The sequence below is a fragment of the Lissotriton vulgaris genome, chromosome 5, assembly GCF_964263255.1.
Source record: "Lissotriton vulgaris chromosome 5, aLisVul1.2, whole genome shotgun sequence".
Taxonomy (NCBI): Eukaryota; Metazoa; Chordata; class Amphibia; order Caudata; family Salamandridae; genus Lissotriton; species Lissotriton vulgaris.
Window position 1 is genome coordinate 1,035,730,751 of NC_141693.1, and position 25,064 is coordinate 1,035,755,814.

Sequence of the window (25,064 nt, forward strand, 5' to 3'; positions counted from 1 at the left end):
GAGCAGAGCTGGGCTAGAGCAAGACTGGAGCTTGCTCGGCTCCCGAACGGGAGTTGTGGCTAATAAACCGGGACTGAAGGACCACCGACAAAGGAAGCAAGATGGCCACGACGAGGAAAGACTAGCTCCCAGTGCCGAGTTCGGTGAGGTTCGACGCTACCACAGCTGAGGAGCCGCTGCTGAGGGGCGTGTTGCGCCGGGCGGTGGAACTTGCACCGCGACCTGGATCGGGGCTGTGTGGACGATGACTGGAGACCTGCGTCGCCCCCCTGAATGACGGCTCGTCCTGGCTTTTCCCGGTGGGGGGAGGAGCTTGAGAGCGGGGGATCGGACTCGTGAGACCTGGCTTCATTGGTACAGCACAGGGAGCCTGGATGCGGCGAGGCTGTGCGGGGCCGCTGTGAAGTGGTGTGGTCGGGTGCCAGCACATATTTGGACCCGGGCAAGGGACGAAGGACGTGCCCGGGACCCGGCACTATGGTGGAGGCAGCTGGAGCTCCCTAAGGGACGGCGGCAGGCAGGTGCGACACAGTGTGCAATCGATTGGGGGAGCAAGGCGTTTTCCCACACGGTGGTGCATAGCTAAGGAACTCCGAGGCCTGTGACCTGAGAGCTGCGGCGCATGGTCCCTGATTCCCCTGAGACTGTATGAGGTGGAGAGCACGAGGGCAGGGGAACAATAGAGAGATCGGCAATGACTGCCTGAGAGGTAGCCTCCCTTGTTATTTACCGGCAGAAGGAGTGATTTGGGGATAAGAGCTCCGATCTGAAAAGACCTGGCCTATCAGTAGCGATGCAGGGTCCTCGGAGCACAGCGTCTGTGTGTGGCTACAGAGACACGTGTCGGATGGGTGGAGGCATCGACCCGGACCCTGTTGAGTGACGAATAGCATGCCCCGGCGCCAGATGACAGTGAAGAGGTGGTGGAGCGCCCTGGGAAGCTGTGGAACACGGGAGTGAGAGTGTGCAAGTGTGGCTGGGAGAGCAGGACGTTTCTCCACATCGCTGCGCCTTACTACAGACATGTGTAACATATGAGCTGCGAGGCACAACAAGATTGACCCAGGACCCCTGAGCTTGTACACGGGGGAACACAAGAGAGTGGAAAAACTACGGAGGGTCCAGTGGACGGAGGGGTGACTCGCGGGCGCAAAGCTTAGGTGTGGCTATGCTGATGGGCTGATTGGCTGCGGAGAAGGAGTGCTGGGAGGTGGACCTGGCCCGTTGCGGCGCGCGGGGCTCCGCGTGTTGAACATTGGAGTGGGCCCCAAGAGAGAAACGTGAGCCGGGCGGACTTAACAACTGGGCGAACAACAGACTTGCGAACGTTGAGAGGCAGGGGCCCAGGGTTGAACTGCTTCACCGCAGTCACGGTCAGACGCTAGGGTCTCTGGGATTGTCGTCATCCTGGCGTAGTTGGGACCTCGCCCTTCGTGTACCTGCCTTGCCACTTCTAAACGCTAGTGGTGCATGGTGGATGGAGTAGCACGAGCTACTGGATATAGACCTGCTTGGGCTGAAGTACGGCGGGCCTTGCTGCTCAACACTTGCATCTGCTGACGGTGGTCGCGACGTGGTGGGGAGCCGGTCCTTACAGGAGGGGAGCTGGAGGACCACACGATGGGGAAACTCAAGGGGAAGAAAGATGGTACGCCCCAATTATCGGATATAGAGACACCTTCTCAGGTGGACCAGGGGGCCCAAGAGGCGCCCCGGAACCTGAGGATGCAACAACAGTTTGACCCTATATTAGCGGCCATAGCAGACTCTCGTACCGCCCTACAGCAAGACATTGCACAAGTGGCGATGGGCCTGTGTCTCTTGCAGGTGGACCATTCGAAGCTAGTCGACAGAGTGAAGCAGGTGGAGGTAGTGCTCCAGGAAGTGGCGATGGCTCAAACTGCGAGCCGAGGATGCTGAAAGCAGGAACTGAAGTAATAACATGCGCGTGGTGGGACTGCCTGAAAAAGAAGAGGGGTCTGATATGGTACAATATTTAGAGAACTAGCTGAAGATGATAGTGGCCCCTGAGGGACTATCCTCCTCCTATACATTAGAGCGTGCGAATAGGGTGCCTGCGAAGCAGCCGCTTCTGGGTCGGCCACCCCGCCCAGTGGTGGCCCGTCTGCTCCATTTCTGAGACAGAGATCTTCTGCTCCAAAAGGCACGCATGGAAGGCCCATATCAGGTTGGCAACGGCAAAGTGACACTATTCCCGGACTATACTTTGGATATACAGCGCCGCTGAGCGTCCTTCCTGTCCGTTAAGAAGGAATTGAGAATGGAAGGGCTTCAGTACTCCCTGTTGTTCCAGGCCAGGCTACGAATATTTTTGGACGATAAGACTCAGTTCTACGATACACCAGATGTGGCGTGGTCGTGGTTGGAAACTAACAGGGCTGGGACTGACCGACGGGGATCCCAGACCTCGGATCCTCCAAAGGAACATCAACTCCGCAAATCGCAACGAATACATCGCGGACGACGGGGGCTGCAGAAACCATTGATGTCACAGACGGAGGTAGAGCGGCGAGGGGCGCTAGAAGCGGTATCGGCTCTGTCAGAAGATCGGCTGGCCAACTCACGAGAGGGCATGGACTCGGAGAAGGAAAAGGAGAAATCTGACACGGAGATGTCAGAAACGGAGAGCACCCGGGGGCCGACAGTCACGCCGCTGACAGCGAATGGACTACTAGATGAGCAGGAGCCTGCACATTGGGAACTTGCAGTTGGGGGGTGGGCGTTACCTGACGACCTTGAAGATATTGTTGTAGCCACTGGGAGCCATAAGGCATGCCCGCAGTGACTACTGACGGGTGTAGTTGTGTGGTATTTCTTGATATGGTTTGGATGGGGACTGGCAGTTTTGTACTAGGTCCTGTTCTTGGGTGGGTGGGGGAACAGGGAAGTTGGGGTTCTAGTTGGGATATAGGGGCCACTGGGGGATGTGGACATATGTGGGGTGACTGGAGGACTTTGATCCGATGCGATGGGAACGTTACTTGAACTGAGGTGCATCACTTGGAATGTAAGGGGTCTGCATACTATGATGAGGCGCTATAAAATCCATGCATATCTAGTCAGGAGTGGGGTACATATAGCAATGCTGCAGGAAACCCATCTTACCAAAGCAGAAATTCGGGCGCTGCAGTGCAGGTGGAGAGGTCAAGTTTTCAGTACATCATATTCAGCATTTGCGCGAGGGGCGTTGATTTGGGTAAGAGCAGGGGTCCCTTTCCAGGTCACTAAACAGACCATAGACCCGGAGGGCAGATATGTGGCAGTGGAGGGGAGGTTGTACGGTAGGGACATAGCGTTGTGCAGTATCTATGCACCAAACGTGGACCAAGCTCGCTTCCTTGATCGAATTTCGGGTATATTGGCACATTATTTAACGGGCCCCGTGATGTTAGGGCGGGACGTAATTCCATTGCAGACATAACACTGGACAGATCGCACCCTCCGCCAGCTGATTTCCCCATCCGTAGGCTGGCAAAGAGTAGGTTGGACTGACAGCATAGATGGGATCTGGTAGACGTATGGCGTACCCACCATCCGAGAGACCGAGACTACTCGTTCTTCTCTGCGATGCACGAACTTCACGTTCGGTTAGATGCAATCTTATGTTTAACAGCAATGGTGCCCACAGTAGGGCATTCGGAGTATTTGGCTCGGACGTTATCTGACCATAACCCGTTATTAATTACTGTGAACTGGACGACAGTGAAATCTGACATTCCTACTTAGTGATTGCGTCCGGAAACGTTAGAGGATCTGGTGTTCCAGAGGGACATTGGGGAAGGTATAGAGCACTATTTTAATGAAAATGAAAGGACGGCCTCTACTAGAGCAGTGAAATGGGACGCTTTCAAGGTGGTGGAGAGGGGCTATGTATTAGCAAGCACGTGGGAGTACAGAAGGTATTACTGCGGGAAGTAGAAGAGGCGGAACGGAAGTGAGGGGAGCTGAACAAGCCAGGCCGGAGAAACCGGAATTGCAAGCGGACGTGGTGGAGGCGAAGGAGGCCGTTGCAAGGGAAATAGAAAGACTGCGATGCTTTGATTATAAGGCATATGTTAAAAAAGCCCATGCCGAGGGGGATAAGGCAGGAACACTGTTAGCATGGTTGGCTAATCCCACTTCGAGAGGCTCCCCAATTATGGCGTTATTAGCACGGGCTGGTAGAGTCATATATACTCATCGTGAGATTTTGGCGCGATTCTTAGATTATTATGAGACGCTATATGAAAGCGCCTTGGTAGCGGGAGAGACGGAAATCAAAGCCTTTCTGGAGAGTGTACAACTTCTGCGTCTGGAGGAGGAGCAGGCGGACTCCTTAGGCCGGGACATTACCCTAGAAGAGATTAGGAGTCCGATTAAGCACATGGCTTGAAATAAGACTCCAGGGGTGGACGGCCTGCCCATAGAATTTTACGTGCCTTACGTAGATATACTAGCCCGCGGTTGTTAGAAGTTTATAAGGAAGCACGAGAGTTGGGTCACCTTCCTTTGTCTATGAGGGAGGGCCTTATTATCCCTTTATTAAAACCAGGGCGAGAGGGTACAGATATGACGGCCTACAGGTCGTTGTCAATGCTGACCACGGATTATAAAATCCTAAATCGGATATTGGCGACCCGTCTCCTGCAGCATATGACGACCTTAATACCTGAAGATCAGGCTGGGTTTATCCCGACTACGAACACGTCTACGAATATATGTCGATTGCTGAGGATTATGGGGGCTCACCTATGCCCACGATTTTGTCAGTGGACATAGAAAAAGCCTTTGAAAGTCTGGAATGGCCGTACCTTTACAAAACACTGAGACAGTTTGGTTTGGGCGAGGAGTTCGTGGGATAGACTAGGGTGTTATATTCCTCCGCGGTGGCGAGAGTGTGAATGGGGGCATTGATTTTGACTCAATACCAAGTAACACGTGGAAGAGGCAAGGTTGCTCACTGTCTCCACTGTTATTTGCTTTGCAATAGAGCCTCTGGTGGCTAGAGCTAGACTGGGACAGAGTTTTGAGGGTTAACGATTTAGAGAGGTACCGCAGTACATATCACTTTAAGGGGATGACCTACTCATGTTTTTGGCGGACAGAGGGAGCGTTGCAGGGAGCAGCCGGCCTGTTATCGAACTTTGGCGACATCTCGGGACTGAGGGTGAATTGGACCAAGACGTGCTGGTTCCCAGCGAGACTTGGTGGGCTCCTGCCTGAGCTTTCCTGGGATGTGCTTTGGGAGCCGACATGCCTGACCTACCTGGGGGTTTGTATCTACCATGAAGCAATGGATATGGTGGAGGGAAACATAGGTAGAAATGTGAGGGCTTTGAAGGGTAGCATGGCATTTTGGTCGACACTTCCGTTGTCTGTGATGGGCCCGATAGCATTATTGAAAATGGTAGCCCTACCTCGGCTGCTCTATTTTTTTTAGGACACTGCCTGTTTGGGTGCCGCCTTCGGTGTTTAAATTACTGAAATCCATGATAGTGGGGTTCCTCTGGGGATCTGGAAGGCGGAGAGTGGCTCTAGCGACACTGATGAGGCCGAAGGCTGAGGGTGGGCTAGCAGTCCCAGATTTCGAGCTCTATTATTTGGCTGCACAGCTCCAGGTCATGACACAAGCAATAGCAATGGAGTTTAGAGGTGCGGAACACTTGAGAGGTAGGGGATCCTAAGGCACATATTATCATTTATAATCCTGCAGCAAAAACTTACCCTTAGGGATTTCTCGCTCGAAGAGAAAACGCTGAGATTATGCTGGAATCGTAGCCAGGGTAGGGCTGGGGTGCTTCACCCCTATGCTCTGGAAATTCCATTGGGAATGATAACAGCATTACCACATGGTGGGGATTGGACACCTCTGATGGAGTGGGAACAGGTGGGAGTTCAGGTACTGGGGGACCTATATGAAGACGGAGAGCTTCTGCCCTATCAGGCATTGCAAGAGAGATATGATGTACCGGGGGCGATTTTTTGATTCATGCAGCTTTAGTTGCGTCAATTAGGAAACACTGGAGAGAGGGATCTGCGGAGCCCAAAACAAGGATGGCGTGTCAATACGTGGTGATGGCGGCAAGGACTTTCAAGGCAGTCACATGCCTATATTCCAGAATGCTAAATGAGGGACTCCAACCACTGGACACGTTGCTGCTAAAATGGGAGGCAGGCATAGGGAAACCCATACCCGAAACTACATGGGGACAAATTCTTCACAGAGCATGGAAAGGGACTAGGAATGCGTGGTTCCAGCTTGTACATTTCTTCATATTACACAGAGCATACTTAACACCGGGTAAGATCCAGACATACTTTCAAGTACAAGATGCAGCGTGTCCTAGATGCAAAAGGGAAGGGGTTGGAGTTTGATATAGCCACATGCTTGCTGCGTTGGTTTCCCCACACATCCAAGATGAAGGTGATCAATACATATTTAGACATGGGGTTATTATTAGCAAAAAGAGAAACAACAATGCCCTGCAAGTCGAAGAAGGGCCCCAACAGTAAGAGATGGCAGGCGGAGCTCAGGAAATGGGCCAGTAGTGAGAGTGCTATTAGATTCCAACAGGCACTACGCTCAAATAATGAGAAAGCACTAAAAACGGCTACGGCATGGGAGATGCTGGTGCAGGTGCTGCTTGCTCAGCGGATGGAGGAAGGTGAATAGAGAGCGTTGTTAATAAAGGAGACCCTGTACACAACAGTCCTGGTGATGGCTAGGTAGTGGATGGGCTCTGAGAAATGGTTTGTATTCTGCACATCATGCAACACTCACGAGTGGTGGGGGAGAGGGGTGGGTACTAGGTGGGGTTAGAAGTTGTCAGTTAGTGGTTAGATCTACACAGTGTGAAGAGTGAGAAGCATGAGTGTTTGACAGTGCCAATATTGAGTTGACGAACTGATGCAGTAGTTAAGTACATGCATGATGCTGTAATGTAAGGTTCTGAATATTGAATTGCAATATAAAGGCGATGCTTTGCACTGTATTGTGTACTATGTTACAACCAAATTAATAAAATATGTTTAAAAAAGAAAAATATTGAGTTCCTGATAGGATATATATTCGTACGGAGTGGAGGTAGGGGGTTGGCTACAGGTCAGAGTCTGTACCCCCCGGTGAGTCTGCATCATAGGATTCCCAAGGGTCACCCTGTGCAAGGTTGTCATATGTGTCGTCCCATCCCCCATGCCACCCACATCAGAATAAGGAGACCCCAGAGGTATGATGTCAAGGGAGTCCACTCGGGAAGCAGGAGGGGAAGGTGAAGGCTGAGGAATATGTTGAGGGGAAGGTTGTGCATGAGGTAAGGAGCTGGTCATCTTATCTGTTCTCTTGCACAGCGTTGGTAGAACTGGAATGTCCAAGGCTTCTTCGAAGGACAGTTGGCTTTTCAAGGCAGGAACAGCAGACCCAGAGGTTGGGCAAGGATCTGGCAAGTATGGGGGTGAATGACCAGATGTTTACGCCTTGCCTCGATCTCCTGCAGTTTGTGGAGGATCGATTTTACTGTCAGCACCACCGGGGGTCTTGCTGGTTGATATCAAAGTCTTCGGCTAGGAGCGTGGGTTTGGTTTCAGCGCAGCGGTTCTGGTCAGAACTAAGACAGATATGGTCAGTGCAGAGGGTCAGCTCGGTGTCAGCAGTGGAGTAGCTGGGGCTGAAGCTGCCGTTCTTGCAGAGCATCTGCAGTGGTGTTTCTGTGTCGACCATGGCTTGAAGAGCTGGCGTAAGATCCGTGATCTCCAGCTGAGACCCGAGCCCATCCTCGGGGGAGAAAACCCCTTCATCTGCAACCAATGGTTGTGGGTGATGTTCTTCCTCAAAGTCCTTGTGACTGAAAAGGGAGCACACTACTCACTACTCACTGCCAGACACAGTTGTAAAACCTTAATATGATCCTTTCCCAGCTTTCTTGAACGGTCAAGTTTCGGTCATCTGCTAGATACAGGAAGTCTCAGCGCCAAGATACTCCTCGGAGTGGTAGTGCGCTGTACAAGAACCCAATCACATCACATCACAAAAGGTCTAACATGTCTTCGCCTCTCCTTTGCAACATCTCAAGTCGATGAGCTCAACGGTCACGGAGTCTTCTTGGAACTGAATGAGCATCAGGCTTAACAGGAATCTTTGTTTTGCTGGGGCGATAGTCACAAATTGCAGACCTGATGGAGGTCATTGCAATGGTATCTTGTGTTGCAGCAAGGTCAATATGGGAATGGTGTCCATTCCACCAGCGACCAGACATGGTGGAGAGACTTGACTGAGACAGGAGTAGACCCCAAGGGAGGAGGCCCACAAGGGGCCACTATCAACCATAACTCCACTGGAGCAAAGTAGCCAAACATCAACCTGAGATGGAAAGTAAGGTGGATGCGATTGAAATATATTACAGATGAAGGGAAAGAATCAGTATACCCGAGAAGAGCACCGCGATGGTGTAGATAGAGAGCAAGAAAACATGTCTGAATCCAATAGCAAAATGAAAACAATTTAACAATGGAGCTGATGATCATGCGCATCACCAGCAAGAGGAGGAGGCACAGGTCCTCGAGACTTGAAAGACTTATTTGAAGAAAAACAACTTGCACACATCCGGGCCCAACATTAGATGGTAGGAGTATGCACTACATGTTTATCTAGAGCCACACATGCCTCAAACATTACGTTTTTATTAAAACGTAGCTCATTGTATAAAAAAACTGTAAAATAGAATATATGGTTTCCCTCTATGAATAAAGGGATGAACTACGCTTGCTCTTACCATCCTCTTCGCTCAGCAAGGCCTCTCCATAGAGAATCCGCTCTCACCATTCCCTCAATTAGTTTCTTCCACAACATGCCATCCGATGTCACTCGATACCACTCCTTGCACACCAGCTCGGCAGCATATAATGATTTGGCATCTAGGTAAGACAGAATGTGTTCGGCAATGTGGTCCAATCCGCGGGCTGAAAGCAAGAAAAGCACAAAAAGAAATTTCAAGTGACTAAAACGAATGACCAACGGGTTTTCTAGGCTTCTTCTTTCTAATCAGTATGTTCTCAGAACTCGCCTGTGCAGATAAGTAATTTTCATAGTATTCAGGAGGGAAAAAGGTGTGCAAAAGCAGTTCCTTTAGTTTGAGAATAAGGGAAACACTTCATGAAGGAAACCGATATAAATATTTTCCCTAAATAAGTTTCCTCTTTAAAAGTTGGCTTCATTTTAAAAAATAATAATTTTTATTAAAGTTTTTGTTCTTTTTAGTATTTAAAGGTACTGATTACATCATTTCAGACAAAATGAAAAATAATTACCGACAGTCATGTTACTGCACTGAAAAAATAAATTACAGTGAGATGTACACATGCGATAAGTGGAACAAATTATGGCAATGACTGTTAGAAAGACATATTTTTGCAAAAGGTACAATAGCTTGTTTAGATGTATGAATCCTAAAATGCATAACAGTGTAAACTAAGTCAGTTGACCTGCAAAACTGAGATGTTGCAGGTGCTCTGTATAAGTGGATATGGGAGAAGAGAAATAAATAAAAGGTAAGTGAGGCAACAAGGGAGGGGCACGAGCAAGTTCAAAAAATGAAAATATAGGAGAGAGGAGGCAGGCGTGAGCTGAAGGGCACAAGGGACAGGGGGCACTTTATGTTTTTTCCTCCTAGGGAAAATACCCATGCCAGTGTATTGTGTACACTTACAAAATTGGCAACCAGGTCATAAGTCAGGCGCACAGCTGGAGGTAAGACAATATGAGATAAATTGTAATGGTAGTGAACTCCAAGAGAGAAAGGGACAGGTTACCATACAATCCCCAGAAAAACTCTGGATTGATATTCAGGGTTATCACACAATACCACTGGTTTCTCCCTGAGCTCCACAAAAATAAACAGCTCTGCAATCTATGCAAAAGGTATTGAGAACAGTTCCAAACAAGTGCAGAAGTAATGTCTTTGTTGAGAAAAAATATATATCCACTGAAGTAAAGTGATCCACAAATCCAACGTTATGATTGTCCAATGTATTTTAATGGTCGTTTTCCAAAAATACATTCTTTTGTAGTCACTTGCTTTAAATATTCATTCTTCAAATTAAATCCTTTAACAGCCACACAGCCAACACGTGTTTCGTCAGATGCTTATTATTGCATCAGCTGACTTCATCAGGGCTGCAACCCAGAAAATAAAACGTTATATAAGTAAACCAGTCTTGTACTAATTTCTTAATAACCATCACCAAAATTTGAAAGGTTGAAAAAGAAAATAGCATCTAGTCAGAGAGACAACCAAGCAACTGGTGTAAGTCAATAAAAGGGCACCTCAATGAAAATACGTAAGCACCATAGTTAGAAAAGTGTGCACCAGTATAAAGTGAGAAGGAGTCCCAAAGTACCATACAAAGACAACTCAACATAAAAAGAAAAAGTAGTTTACCCTAAATGTTATCTAGTCCTTCCCTGGACTGTTAATCATAATATTCAAAATCTGAGACAAGTATGAAAATGCCTGGAATAAAGGTATACGGCCTGATCAATTTTAGTGAATGTACAACCAAGCCAGTTATCAATGAACAGAATGCTGAACCATGACACCTATTATTAGGATTATATCTAAGAAAGCACCTATCTATGACATCCATATGTCATTACAATTAAAACAGCATTGTCACAACTGTTCAGTAAATATAACCATATGCCAAATACCTATCTATATATATTTGATTAGACGTATAACCTCACCTCATTTCATCCGCTTCCTTGACTCCACAAATTATCTAATCTTCAAAATCTACATCAATCGTAACTCGTCCATAAGCCAGATACACGAGTACATGTACCTGTAAAGATAACGGTAATATGTTTGTATATATGTTCTATTAATGTACGGCCCTGCTCCCCTCGATGTCGGTACTCACCTATCCAATATCGCTAGTGCTCCCTCGTTCAATCCCTTGCTTTCGCGTTCGCGTTGCACCCTAGCGCCATCTTTATATTATTGCCGCGAGTGAAAATGGCGGGCGCCATGTTATACATCAGATATTCACAACTATGGCAAATAGCATCAAAAAATCCATTATTAGTATATGAAAAGTAATTATAAGGTCAGGTACGTAATCTGTAAATAATCTAATCTCATTCACGATCAGATGTCGATATATATTCAACTCATCTATATTTTCCTTTACGGGTTTTTAATATTTCCCAATTGGCCATCCAGTCCGCATGTATAACATTAAATTATTAATCCGACTGTTATATTCGTCCAAATCTATAGTGACTCCGACTTTCTCAGGAAGACAAAACAGTCCTCTCTCTATTTCTTTTCAAGCATGCTACACGGAGAATCTCCTTGCTCCGATACAAGTTTGCCAAAATTCCTTATATTATTCACAATCCCAAAACCACTCCTGATTCGACTTGATCTCAAAAGCTAATACCATTAATACTGTCCTAAATCTGTAGTTAGAGTAAAAAATTATTAAAGTGCGAAAGAGAGCAGGCAAAACTCTTGCTCATAGCTTCCTCGAACCGGCAGTCCCAAAACTCACTGCCTCACGCCAAACCTCTTGGCTATTCATTCGTAGGTCTGTAGAGTCTAATCATAGTTAACATCAGTAACCGGTATACCTACGCCCAGAATTCTCCTTCCTTGTCCCCATATAATCAATCATGTATAAGGTTAGCTGGTTCAATAAACCAAGGAGAAGGGTTAGTAAGGAAAAATAGAAGTTAAAATTTAGAAGAAACCAACAATAAAGTTACATAAATAATTCGAATATTATCATTATAACTCATTAATATTTCACAATTGGTTTTCTCGTAAGCCTAAGATACATGTTTCCCTTGAAGTGCATTTAAGTATATTAACATCATATACAATAATAAACAATTATAGTATTTATACACATCATTATCCAAAATCTACACAGTACAAATACATTCTCAGAATAATCTACTTGCATAACATGATCTACATCCATTGGTTTAGAACAAGAACCACAGTATATTCATATAGATTATACACTCTGCCTGGTGATCCATTCATTCACCTAAGAAATATTGAAGCTCCGAATCCAAATTAAGACCATCTTCAACCGCTCTAAGTTTCATAATCCATCTTGCCTCAACACGTCTCAATTTAAGTATTTTGTTGCCGCCCCTACTGTCCATAGTTACATGCTCTATCCCATGATACATAAATCTATGTTTATCTCGTTCACGGCAGTTTTGGACTAGATGGGCAGCAATTGGATACCTCGGATCCCCATTTTTTAGTGCCCAAAAGTGTTCAATCATTCTGTCTCTCAGTCTTCTCACAGTGCTCCCTACATAAATCTTGTTGCTGGTGCAAACTATAACATAAACAACAAACATTGTATCACATGTGATGAATGTCTTGATAATATGTTTACCTGTATTGTTATATTCAAACTGTTGAATCTTTCTGAAAGCCCATCTACATGAGCTGCACTTACCACAGTAATAAAATCCTGTCGGTCTATCAGTTAACCAATTATCTCTAGATAATGGTCCCCGGTAGCTAGGGCTAACAATATTCGCCAGTGTAATACCCTTCCTAAATGTTAAAGATGGCCTATCGGTAAGAAAAGGGGAAATATCTTTATCATTCTTTAAAAGGTGCCAGTATTTGTCAATTATAGAATACAATTTGTGGCTACCTGTACCAACATTTGTAACCAGTCTGATCTTCTGTGGTTGTAAATCTCTAATTTTAGCTTTTTTTTAGTTTCAATGTATCTCCTCTCTTTATTTTCTTCGCTTTACACATAGCTTGTGTAACAATTTTCTTGTCATAACCTCTGTTTGTAAATCTATTAGCCATATCAATCAAATTATGTTCAAAATCTGAATCCTGTGTGCAATTCCTGCGGGCTCTAAGCATCTCTCCATAAGGAAATGCATTGATTTGGCTTCTCGTGGAGCTCAGGGAGAAACCAGTGGTATCCAGTGTATTGTGTATAGCTTGTCAATAGCCGGCTATGTTGGGGCACAACCAGAGCATGTGTTGGAGGTCGGATGTCTGACTCTAGCATCGGAGATTGGCCGGGGGGAATATGCGGTTCAGTCGAGAAGGCGCGAGGCAGGGCCGAACTGGCATAGCCGGCACCGGGCGCATCCCCAGTTGGTCGCCTGGATGGGGCGATTTTAGGCCCCTGGGGGGCTGTTTTTGTTACCGGGGCTGGCAATATCAGCCCCCTGTAACAAAATCGACTGAAGCCGGCCCTGCAAACAGCTCGGCCGCACTGCCTTCCTTTCCCCTAGAGGGTCCGTCCGAGTAGTTTGCCAGGGCTGGTTTTGGTTCCCAGTCCGGCCCTGGCATGAGGGATGCCCTGTGTAGTATTATGTACTGGATGTTTTCAAAACATGCATTGGGGGGATTCCAAGGGCCCCGGTCCACTCAGTGTCATGTAGGGGTCTCACTAGGTCTTCCTCCCAGATGTGGCGAAGGTGTGCAAAGGGTCCCTGTGTGTTACGTTATAGCTTTGTAAATCCATCTGATTAGGCGACGACCCCTCGTCCATAATGTATAACGTGTGTATTACAGCATTATTATGAGTTCCTCGTCTTCTGCGCCCACAGTGTCTGAAACGCTGCCAGAAGCAGGAATTGGCCCGGGGGATGTCGTGATCCTGGTGTAGTTGGTCAAATGTAGGTAGATGGGTGTCTAAGAAGAGACTGCCCTCAGTAGCAAGGGAGTGATCATGCCACATAGTTAGCTGGTGGGTCGTAAAGTGCCCTGAGGGTCTTGGAAGACCCTGAAGGGGGAGTAAGGGAGCACTGGCCTGTTTAACTGTGTCATCCTTGCGAGGCAATTCCATGCCACCCATACATGAAGGGAGCAGGATCGGTGCATCTTAATGGTAGGATAGAGTAACTGGTGTAGAGTATGTTGGGGAAGGGGGTCTTACCCAATGCTGGGCTTGTAAAGATTTACATCCACTAGCCACCAGGATACTCACTGGAGCTGCACCGCAAGGAAGAAGGACTTGAAGGATGGGGCCTCCAGCCCATCCCGTCCCACAGGCAGCTGGAGTTAAATATTGATGGCCACCCCTCATTACTTATCATCCCACAGTAGGCCACCTGGCACTTTGTCTAGGTCCCTGAAGAAGCTCCAGTAAGGTAACACCGGCACATTGACGAAATAATATAAAAAGTGAGGGAGGACGATCATTTTGGATAGGGCACTCTTGCCCGTAAGGGCGCGTTGCAACCGCTGCCAAAAACGCTTTTGGTACTTAAGGGCTGGGAAGGTTCACAGCAGGTTTCCCTTAAATAGGTCCTATTGGTAGTGGTATAGTCTGATGTCCAGGTAATGGACTCCTGCTGTTATCCACGTCAATGGTTTGCTTCCCAGACATATGGCCTGTGCAGGTGCATCCCGCTGAAATGGGAAGGCGCATAACTAACCCAAGTTCACTTCTAGGCCTGATGCCTCCTCGAATCTTGGGAAGGTCTTTGAGAGCAAGTTCAGGTCAACAGTCGCGTCATGAAAGAATACTGACAGGTTGTCAGCATAGAGCACTACAGCATGAGTGGTACCATTGTTGTCCTTCTAGGTGGAGACCATGGGTCAGCGGCTCAATAGCAATAGCAAAAAGGATCAGAAGAGAGGGGACAGCCCTGACGCGTCCTAAAACTGATGGGGAAGGAGGGGTGAAATAAAGGCAGCCCACACGCATACAGGAAGTTGGGTTATTGTACAACAACGTAGTATGCGCCAGTGAAAGTTGGCTGATGACCCGCCGCCCACAGAAACCTAAAAAGGTATTCTCAGGACAAGGAATCAAAGGCTTTCTCAAGGTCATAAATGTAACATATTAAACAAAACCATTTAAAATAGGGTCCAAGGGATATATATTTTAAAGACCCACACCTGATTTTATCTCCAGCACCAACTGAATGTATAACACACGAAACACAGGGGGTCTAACCCAAGTCTCAGATGGGAGCTTGAGGTACCGACGGAAAGTGCGGGGCCTCTTAGTACCTGAGCAGTGTCCAGGTGAGGTGAGGTCTATTGCCCTACCACAAAGGAATTCACAGTAACCATTGTGAATCGGAGGGTTAATGTCCATGGTTGTTACAGGTTGTACCGTTTCTAACTAGTTTTACTACAATTTGTTTTGGTGATGGTGGTGAATTCTATATTTCACTATTAGGAGTGCAACTATTATACGAGCAGAGGCCCTGACGAATGCCAAGGGATTAAATACCCGTTAGGCAGAAACATGTTGGCCCTTATGTAGACAGATAATTGTCACTGTCTTCTCTTGCACTGTTCTATTTTTTAATTAAGAGGTGTGTCCAGTCCGCAGAATAAAGTATTTAGAAGGAGGACATTCCATCCTATTTTAAATCACTTTCTTGTTCGTTGCACTATTTCTTCTTACTTTACCATCAAAAGATCAGTCATCATGGACGGTTAGTGTATTTGGTGGACCAAATCCTGATACAACAATAAGGTGCGGAGCTGAGTGTCCCACTGATCAGGGGACCAGCCTCATTTGCACATGGGTTTGGCCAAATGATAGGACTGATCATTGAGTCTAATTTGATGGAAACCCTTTACAATCTGTTGTGGATTAATCAGCCATTTTGCGAATAATCGATGATGTACCGGTCTCCTCTATGCATGTAGTGTTAGCCTTTTTTCCTTCTCTATCCTTATTAATACGCTATGTGTGTGCGATAAAGATATTTTGAGATCTTGTTGACTCAGTATCAACAGTGTAGCCTCTCAATTTGGCTGTTAGACCCCCTGTGTTTCGTGTGTTATACATATATGTAACATGCCATTTGTGGATAGCACAGGGTCCATAACGTGGAAAAGCCGCCTGATATTAATGGACATGCTGCGGCTGAGACAAAACCATTTTGGTTTGCATGGACAATGGCAGGTAGCACCATCTGATACCATTTGGCAAGTACCTTTGCCAAGTATCTTATATTCAGTGCCCAAAATGGCTATCGGCCGATAAGAAGAGCGGTGGGTGGGATTCCTATCTGGTCTCAAGAGGGATATGAGGAGGGATTCCTAGAGGGAACCAAGGAGGGCTCTGGTAGTGATGGGGCCTTGTTGTAAACCTCAACCTAACTAGGGGCGAGGTGAGTGAAAAGTTGGCCTTCATAATACGGTCTTTAAATAGAGTAACAACATTAGTAATTATGCTGTAACACTTTGTACAGCACTGCTATATCATCTTCTTCTCTCTTCATGGTGCTTGAATATCCTGCAGAGTGACGAGGACTAAAGGAGTAAAATAAGAGGAAAAAAAGTGCACCAAATGGGGATAGTGGGAAATTCAAGAACACCGTAGAGGTGGCAAACCATGTCCCCTAAGCCAGAGTGAATGCTATCAAACCAGCCAACACAATATAAGGTACTTTTATGCTTTCATCAAAAGTCCTTCCCTCGCCAAAATGGGGTCAAACAGATCTACATTAAGCCTCATTTGTAAGAAAAGGTAAAATCATGGCTGCTACAGGACTCCATAACACCGACGTATTTTTTATAAGGTTCTTAACTACCACATACCAAATTAGTTAATTTAGGAGGTAGTAATGTTGGGCCAGTTCATTTCAGCAAATTGGATTAACACAATTTGTGAAAAAGAAATCCCAGGAGTACAATGTCATGTGACATGGAATCATTCTGTAACCCTGGGCCCGGTGGCAGAATCAGTCAATTCTTGTATCACTACTGAGCTACAGGAAAATGTTTTGCTTCTTCAATGTCTCAGCATAACCACAGTGGCAAAAGTCCTACCACTATGTGGATTTCTGCGCTACCTGCTCCATTTCAACTTCCTAGGCGTAAGCCAGTCTATGTTCCCAACATCTTCAAACCCACATTGTTTTCTCTGCTGAAACAGCAGAGCACAAACTTTTGCTGGACTGCAGGAGCACTCACCTGCACCAATAATGGAAATTGGCAAATGCTCTCTTACCAAGCTGATGGTGGGAGGTAGGTGAGTATCATTCAGGGATTCAAGCTCCATTACCTATCATTTTATGACCTGTTTACTGACCCTTGCGTAAATATCTTTAGTCCTTATAACAGCACTTCCACCCCAGTCTGTGTATTTGTATTACATTTGGTATGTATGGGGACAATGAGCTATGTTTTATGGTTACAGTTATTACAGTTTCCATACCTTTGGTGCAGCCCGATATGCCTGCACTTAGTCGATTCCATAGTAGTTTAAAGTGTCTGATCTCTGAGATGCAATGTGTGAATGTATGCTTATTGATATAGATCGAACCTATAAAGAGATGGCGCTAATCAGTAGAAGTGGCTTTCAATTCAACGTAAAGTATTTTGACTCTACAGGTTATATCGGAAGACACACAAAGGTATTGTCTGTTTTTGTGTTTTTAGACAAACAAGACAATTTTATGAACTTATGTTGTGCAGGAAACAGAAAAAGCTAACCCCTAAAAGCATGGAATAATGCCGTAAATCAAAAGGCGAAAGGACCATCGAGTGCGTTTCTATCCTAGATTTTAGTGTAGCTGACAGCAGTTGTGACCACCTCCCATGCTGGCCAGGAAACTGCCAAACATGGAATGATCGCCTCAAACAATAGATGTGAAATTCCACCACATCCAATTAAAGCCACATTACAATACTCGTATAACAAAATATAACACATGCCCTTTCCATCCCAACAAAATAAATGCAAAAGGAACAAGAAAGAAAACAAGGAGAGAAAGGAACTTAAAGAAAATAATAAAATGAATAAATGAACATTGCATAAATCAACCCTGCAAACAATCAAACAACTGACTGTATGTACATAATCTTCAAGAAAGGCAGGTGGCCTGCGTTTCCTTACAGACTTGTTCTCTATAGCAAGACACAGGGTGAGAGCTCACACAATCGCCATCACTCATCAACATAAAGCCACTTCCTCTGTCATCGTTCATAACACAACACTCACCCCCTTTGTGATACAGAGCCACTCTCCGACGATTCCACTTCTCGCCATTCTCTAGTAACACATGGAAATTATATACCTGTTTGATTTTTTATGGACCTCAAAATTTTGATAAACCCTTAACAAACCTCCCTGCCTTGAGCTTTACCTAATCACCTGCCTTCAAATTATGACTCACACGATCAGCAGCAGAGACAGTCACCTCTCTGTACTGCTTACTATGCACCACGCCTCTTTCAGCCATGCTGGTACAATTTTTGAGCCAGGCAAACTACCCCTCATGACCTCAAAAGGAGGTTTGGAAGTTGCCTCTTGCATGGTGGTGTGGTATGCCCAAACGATCTCCTCGACTTGCTTCTCCACACATTCTCCACTCTCCACTGCAATTTGAATGACACCCTTAACCAATCTATTGGCCCTTTCTACAAAACCATTGCTTTGGAAATATAAAAAAAAGTGCTGTGTTGACTAATACCACACCTTCTTAAAAATCCCACCATCTCAACAGAAATAAGTTGTGCGCCATTATTCGTGATGATTATAGATGGATCACCCTCCTCCAAGAGAATACTATTCAAACACTGAATGCCACTTTTGGTGGGGATTTCTTTCATGAATTTCTCACAAATCCATTTAGAAAATGCATCAACCAATACCAGCGCAAACTTTAATTCACTGCGCAACTCATTCATTGGCCCGATAATATCCACAAAAACTGTGTGCCAAGCTGTACCCGGTACAGCAATGTGCCCCACATTGGATTGTACACCTATCCTCAACCGCTTTTCACATTCTTTGCACACAGGACTGTTCACAACCAACTCAGATACTTGCCTATCAAGTGACTTTTATTATGATTTAAATATATACAATTTATAGTTGCTCAAATTATCTGAATGTAGAAATCAGAATATGTGAAAATTTGAGAATTCTCTTTTTACGAAAGGAAACATTGTATTTCAGAAAATTAAATGTATTCTGAAAAAGAAAAAGAAAAAAAAAGAAATGCGGAATAAATACCCGGTACTATGCAGATTACAGATTTATGGAACCTGAACTGAAAATCTGTTTTTTTTTTAAACATTACTAGTAAAACTGATGAATGTTTTTTAAATTTAACATTTTATTGCAAACATATGTTAGCCATACTTAGGTGGTAGCCAGGTTGTTTTCGTTTTAGGGCATAGGCTTGTGATTAAAACGTTTAAAAAATAAAGAAACTTAATCATTGCCCCTGGATGTCAATGGTAGATACATTGACATTGCAAACATCTATTTTCAGACTTGTGCCACTTGTATTCACTGGTTTAATGTTATTTGTTTCTTGTCCTTGTCACAAAAATTAAACTCCTTGCTTTCCTTTTCTAAGGGCCAGAGGAAGGACCTTGCAAGAACAGAAGTTGAAATTCTGCTAGAACTCAATAAGATTGGAAACTCCTTCTGCCATTCATTCATTGGGTAATACAGCTCTTGTGAGCTACCCATTGTGTAATGGCACTAGGAATCCACCATCCTAAATACTCCATTATTCTTTTATTTCTTTGTCAGGAGTTACATTTGGCTTTGTAATGAAGAAAGCCATACACAAAAGAATGCGAATGCAAGAGACCAAGCTCAGATTCAGCATGAATTCCTTCAAACATAAACCAACTCAGTAGAAATTCAGAAGTTAAAAAAACTGTAGCAGTAGTAGTAGTAGCAGTAGTAGTAAGAATGCATACACAATATAATAACAGTATGTAACATTTTAAAAATGCAATTTAAAACAACATGTAGCTCATTCATACAATAAAATCAATACGACTTCAAATCCATTCCTATATACAATTGGAGCAAAGACAGTCTTTGGCCGTATGCAAACAAGCAAAAGAAGGACTACATATTTGTATCTCAGGTCTCATAGAAATGTAAAAAGTGAAAATAGTATATGAAAAAAAATTAATTGATCGTCAAAATACATCTTATTTGCTAGACTACCATTGCTGCAATTTTACTATGCTTAAACCCAACGGGCTGTAAAAAGTTACTGATAGCAAAAACAATAAATGAGGGCATCACTCTTTAAAATTCTATATGCAACAAGATATCTGGTCAAGCCCAAGTCCCGACATATTGGGCGAATCCATTTACGGTGAGCCCCGAGATACACTGGCAAAAAAAAAGAAAAATGTATTTCGACTTCGCTGTTCAAGCCACAGCCCAAGCAAATGCTAGAGACTGGATCCTGATTCCATTTCATAGTAAAAGATCTCAAAGGAAGAATACCAAAATGAAAACACATATACAAACGTTTGGCATGGGGTGGAGAAAGAGTCTAAATATTCCTTGAAAAGTGGAGAGGGCTTTAGATCTAAAAAGCTATTTGTCAAGGATCCAATAAGCTTGTTATTAACATAACCCTCCTAAATATGTGTCCAATAGCACGTTTTCAGGACATTAAGATCAGCTTTGCAAAAGTCTTCGGGTCAGCTCATAGCCATTGCAATCCAACCTAATCATCCAGTCAGAAACAAATTTGACCCATGGTACTGACTTGGCACCTGCTACATTTATTAAATCTACAAGAGAGTCTCTATACTCACTTAGCTCAGGTGTAAGCCATAAACGGACTCAATAAACAAGCGGTGTAAGTGCGGCTAGATCTGCAATTCTTTTTAATCCTAAATCAAAATGTGAAGGAATAAGAGGCAAACTGTTTGGAACAGAGACCAACTGCCTTGCAAATTTGTTTTCAGCAATGGATAATAAAGAAGCATTGGATGCAATGTCAGGTCTCAGCGCCATAAATTGCAGCGCCTTGAGCCTTAGCACGGTATATTTCAATGGCCGGTGAGAACGAATGTAGTTGTTTGCCGATGCAGTCTGATAATGGCGTTCAACCAATGCTCGATTAGTAGTGAGATTTTACTAAGTTGTTCTGTCCACTTAAAATTCTCCATTACTTTTATCACCAGATGATCAGAACTCTGCACCTCGCTAAGGCTTCTCCACCAACTCGAATGACAGAATGCTTGACCACTATCTTTCCAAGCACCATATATTTGGTCTTATTTACATTGAGCTCCAAACCCCTAGATGTACAAAAATGTGTCCATCAGGAGCTGGAGCCCCATAGGTGTCTAGGAAATAAGGAGGGAATCATCTGCAAATAAAAGAATAGGAACCTTTTTGTTGCTCTGAGTGGGGGAATCATTTCTACAGTTCACCAGCAAGTCTACTACATCATTCATGTAAACTTTACATGAATGATGTAAAGGGTGAATAGCGTGGGTGTAAGAAAGCACCCTAGTCGCACGCCACGCTGAATAGGAATGCATTCTGCTAGTTCACCCATATGACCACAGAGAACCTGGGCAAAGTTACTATTGCAGAGTTGAGTCATAAGGTGAATTAGTTCCAGGGACCCCGATGGTTGATAAAACATGCCAAAAGTTAGAGAAAAAGATGAAAAGCACCTCTGAGATCTATAAATGCCAAGTAAAGGGTTTTGGTGACATAATAAAACGTATTTCCAATACAATGTGGCGAAGCAAAACATTTGAAAGAGGTGCTAATCTTTGGTCGGAAACCAGCTTGAAGGGCAGACATAATATTATTGGAATCCATCCAGTTTGACAGTTTCTCAAGGACTTGTTTAGCAAAGATCTATTAAACTGAATGGTCTATAATTTGAGGAGGCACATGCATCACCTTCTTAATATAGTGATATAATCTTGGCTCCTCTCCAGGAATCCGGTATCTCACCCCCTACTGCTATGGCATTTGAAAGTAAATTTAGATAAACCGTCCAGATCTGGGGCTCTGATTTGTATAGATTCCAGGAATGTTATCCGGACCTGGTGTCTTAGTAGATTTTAACGAAGCAATGGCTCTAGCTGTATCCTAAAGAGTAAAATAAATTGGGTCAGCAGCTTCCGTGGTATCAGGATGAAATGTGTCTAAAGAAGTCACCTGACCACTGCTCAGCCACAATTTATTGGGATCTTTTACCTCAGAAAGATCAGAGAAATGGGCCAGCCATTTTTCCACAGAAATATGGTGATGGTAGCTTTTTATGTTTTCTGATCTAGATTGGGCTACTGTGCGGCAAAAGGATCGATCGTCATTTGTTTTAACAGCAGCTAAAACATCTTTCCAATTATTTTCATCCCGATTTCTTTTTGCTAAGCTCACTGAAGCTTTGCAAGTAAGTCTAGCTTCAGCTATTACAATCCAATCACCATCCAGAGCAGCTGATCTCAGGGAGGTCTTAGCCTGTATACCATTTTACCTCTTTGCCCAAGATACGTTTCTTAATAACCACATCTTTATAAAATATCTTTTGTAGCTCTTTAAACAACAAGCTATGTATGTTTAGAATTGGGATATCTTCTTCACTTAACCCTACATAGTTCGACAAAAAGGTAACAAACAATTCATATATCCGAGTCCGCATTTTTTACTGGACAAAAATTTGGACCTCAAAACATAACGTTGACTGCTAGCTAATATGGGGTCTAGTATTAATTTGTAAGATACATTTGTTTCCTTTTCAGGGAATCGTGGTCACTGTCTGGTTGCTGATCCACTTTCATGTTGACGAGAAGTGGTCATGATCTCACATTCAAGATGACAAAATTGGTAACATTAGTATGGGATCCTCTCCTGAAAGTTGGCGGTTCTACCTGGATCAGAAATGGTGCATCCATTACATCACCTCATACCTCTGCCAACTGTTATAGAGGCTAGTATGAGTGCAGTGGCCGAAAAATTCACCCTGGGTTTCCCTGTTAATGTTGGAATGCCCCATATCTCATCTTCCTCTTCTATGATTTCAATAATATTGAGGCTAGTTCATATGATGTATTAAAATCACCAGTCAATACTAATTTTGCATTTGAATGCAAGGAGTCTAAAACTTCTTTCAAAATGGATAACGCTGGTAGTGATTTTGCCATCCGCCAGTCTACACAGATCTGACTTGTGTCTGGCTGTAGCAGAAGTTTTAACAAGACTGCCTGTGCATGACAGGACAGGTATAATTTCTTCTTCCCAGCTTTTAGCCTCACTTCAATCCAAGTTCTCAATACAACCAGAGACAACCAAAGAAGGGCTTCTGTTACAATTATTATATTAGTAGACATTAACACTATTTGATCACATAATGCACTCTCAGAGGGTAAACAAGAAGAGAATGGAGCCTGAATACTTAGTCAGTCAATTGCATTCAGGTTTGACACGTCGGTAAGCATAGAATTGGCATTACCCTGCTGGATTAAAATGGGAGGATGCACAATATGACCTTCAAGAATACTAACAGAAGGAGGAAATGCTTTAAGTCTGATTCCCAGCAGGTTACCCCCCAAAAGATGAAAGGTTTGAAGTTCATAATTTATAAGATTTTTGACCAACTGATTAGACCACAGTGTAACAAAAATGTAATCATAAAGCGATGTATCAAATGAGCACCATCTGGCACCCATATTATCAGTTCTGATCACAGAGAGGCAGTTCCTCTTTACCCTAAGCCAATAAATTACTTTGTTGATTAAAGCATCCATTTTCTTGAAGCTCCTGGCTTTTATTTAGGTACCTGTATTATACAAATCGTGTTTCTAGAATTAGATCCTAAGCTCCCCTCGACTGGATGAACTGGAGCTTTCGGGGGATAAAAATGAGAAGAATGAAGAATAGGTTCACTAGAAGTAACTGATGGACAATATAGTCTCCTGATGGCTCAATCCCTTGGACCCATACTGTGCTCCGCATGTAGTGGTTTAGTAATCTTACTGCTAGATATATATTGTGTGTTGGGCCTCGTAGGAGAAATCAGAGGCGTAGCTAGAGCTTGTGGCGCCCGGGGCTATCCCTCAGATTGCCGCCCCTTGGGGGGGTTCTGGGGAAAAAGGACGGCGAGCACTCGAAAGATGGGTGTAATTTCTGGTATTCATATGACTTTCCTTCATCTTTATTGAGTGATTTTAATTTTTGCCTGTGAGAAAGTGTGACTCCTAGACGTTGAAATGTCACTCATAATTACAATGAAATTCTGAAAGTGCCACACATAGCAATCTCAAACCTTGGCAGCTATGGATGAGCCACAGACTCAGCCACCCACCCCTCTGAACCTGCTGCTGCTCTCCTCTTACCTCACTCACTTCAGGCAGGGTCTCTATGGCAGGCAGGGGTGGTTTGGTTCGAAGTTTGCTCCCCTAATGACTTCTGGTGTACTGAGTCTGCAGTGCAGCAGCCAGACTCTCAGTCCAGAGAGCCAGCCAAATGACACCGAAAGCTGCAAGCACCAGGCCAGAATTGACGCCTCACGAGAGCACAGCGGTGAAGCGCGTAACGCGTCACTGCTACGTTCTAATCGCGAGGGCTGGCCAAAATGTCACTACAGGGCCGTCATTGGTAGCGCTCGCGCGCGCACGCTACAACAAGATTGACGGCCCTGGAGGCTGGGATGGGGGGGCCCAACAACAGTCCGAGGAGGCGAGTACACACAACACAAACGCAGGACTTAGTTTTTGGCAATTTAATTGAAAGCACCGCCTGCAGACTGCAGTGCTCACAATTAAATTGCCAAAAAATAAGTCCTGCGTTTGTGTTGTGTGCACTCACTGTGCAGCAGTCGGGTCAGGTGCATGCACGGGACTGGAGGCCTGTTGCGGCTGTGGCAGCCTTTAAAATTTATTTGGGGACACTGTGTTCGTTCCCAAATAAATTATAAAGGCCGCTGCGGCAGCAACGGGCCTCCAGAATGCCTGTGTACGGTCCAGGGAAGATCTGGCTACGCAATTCAGGCTGGACTGTTCCCATGAGGAACAGGGTCAAGACTGATTTGCATATGGCTGGGTCTGAACTGGGGTGATGAAGTAAGCTAAAGAACGATGATGGATTCAACCGAGATCTAATAATGAGAAGGGGGCGAGTGTCTGAAACGTTTCAGCGCCCTGTCCATCATCTCCTTGTGTTTGCTTTAAACGCTCTACATAGTCTCTGGAGCTTTAACTGCATAGACTTTACCTCCCGTTGGAAAAAAAATCCAGTGAAGGAATTCTGCAATTGCTCAGCAGCTTTAGCAAAACGTGATGAAGTCCCTGAAGTAATGAAATCAATTATTG

At 44.6% G+C, this 25,064-nt stretch overlaps 1 protein-coding gene across 2 annotated transcripts in view; it reads right to left on the bottom strand.

Annotated features, from left to right (window-relative positions):
• BTRC (beta-transducin repeat containing E3 ubiquitin protein ligase) overlaps window positions 1-25,064 on the bottom strand; it is a 1,268,207-nt gene that overhangs the window by 379,791 nt on the left and 863,352 nt on the right. For both annotated transcript variants that reach the window (XM_086922668.1, XM_086922669.1), the window contains one exon: window positions 8,769-8,955. In XM_086922668.1, coding sequence (XP_086778794.1) covers window positions 8,769-8,955 — 187 coding nt within the window. The remainder of the gene's footprint in view (window positions 1-8,768; window positions 8,956-25,064) is intronic.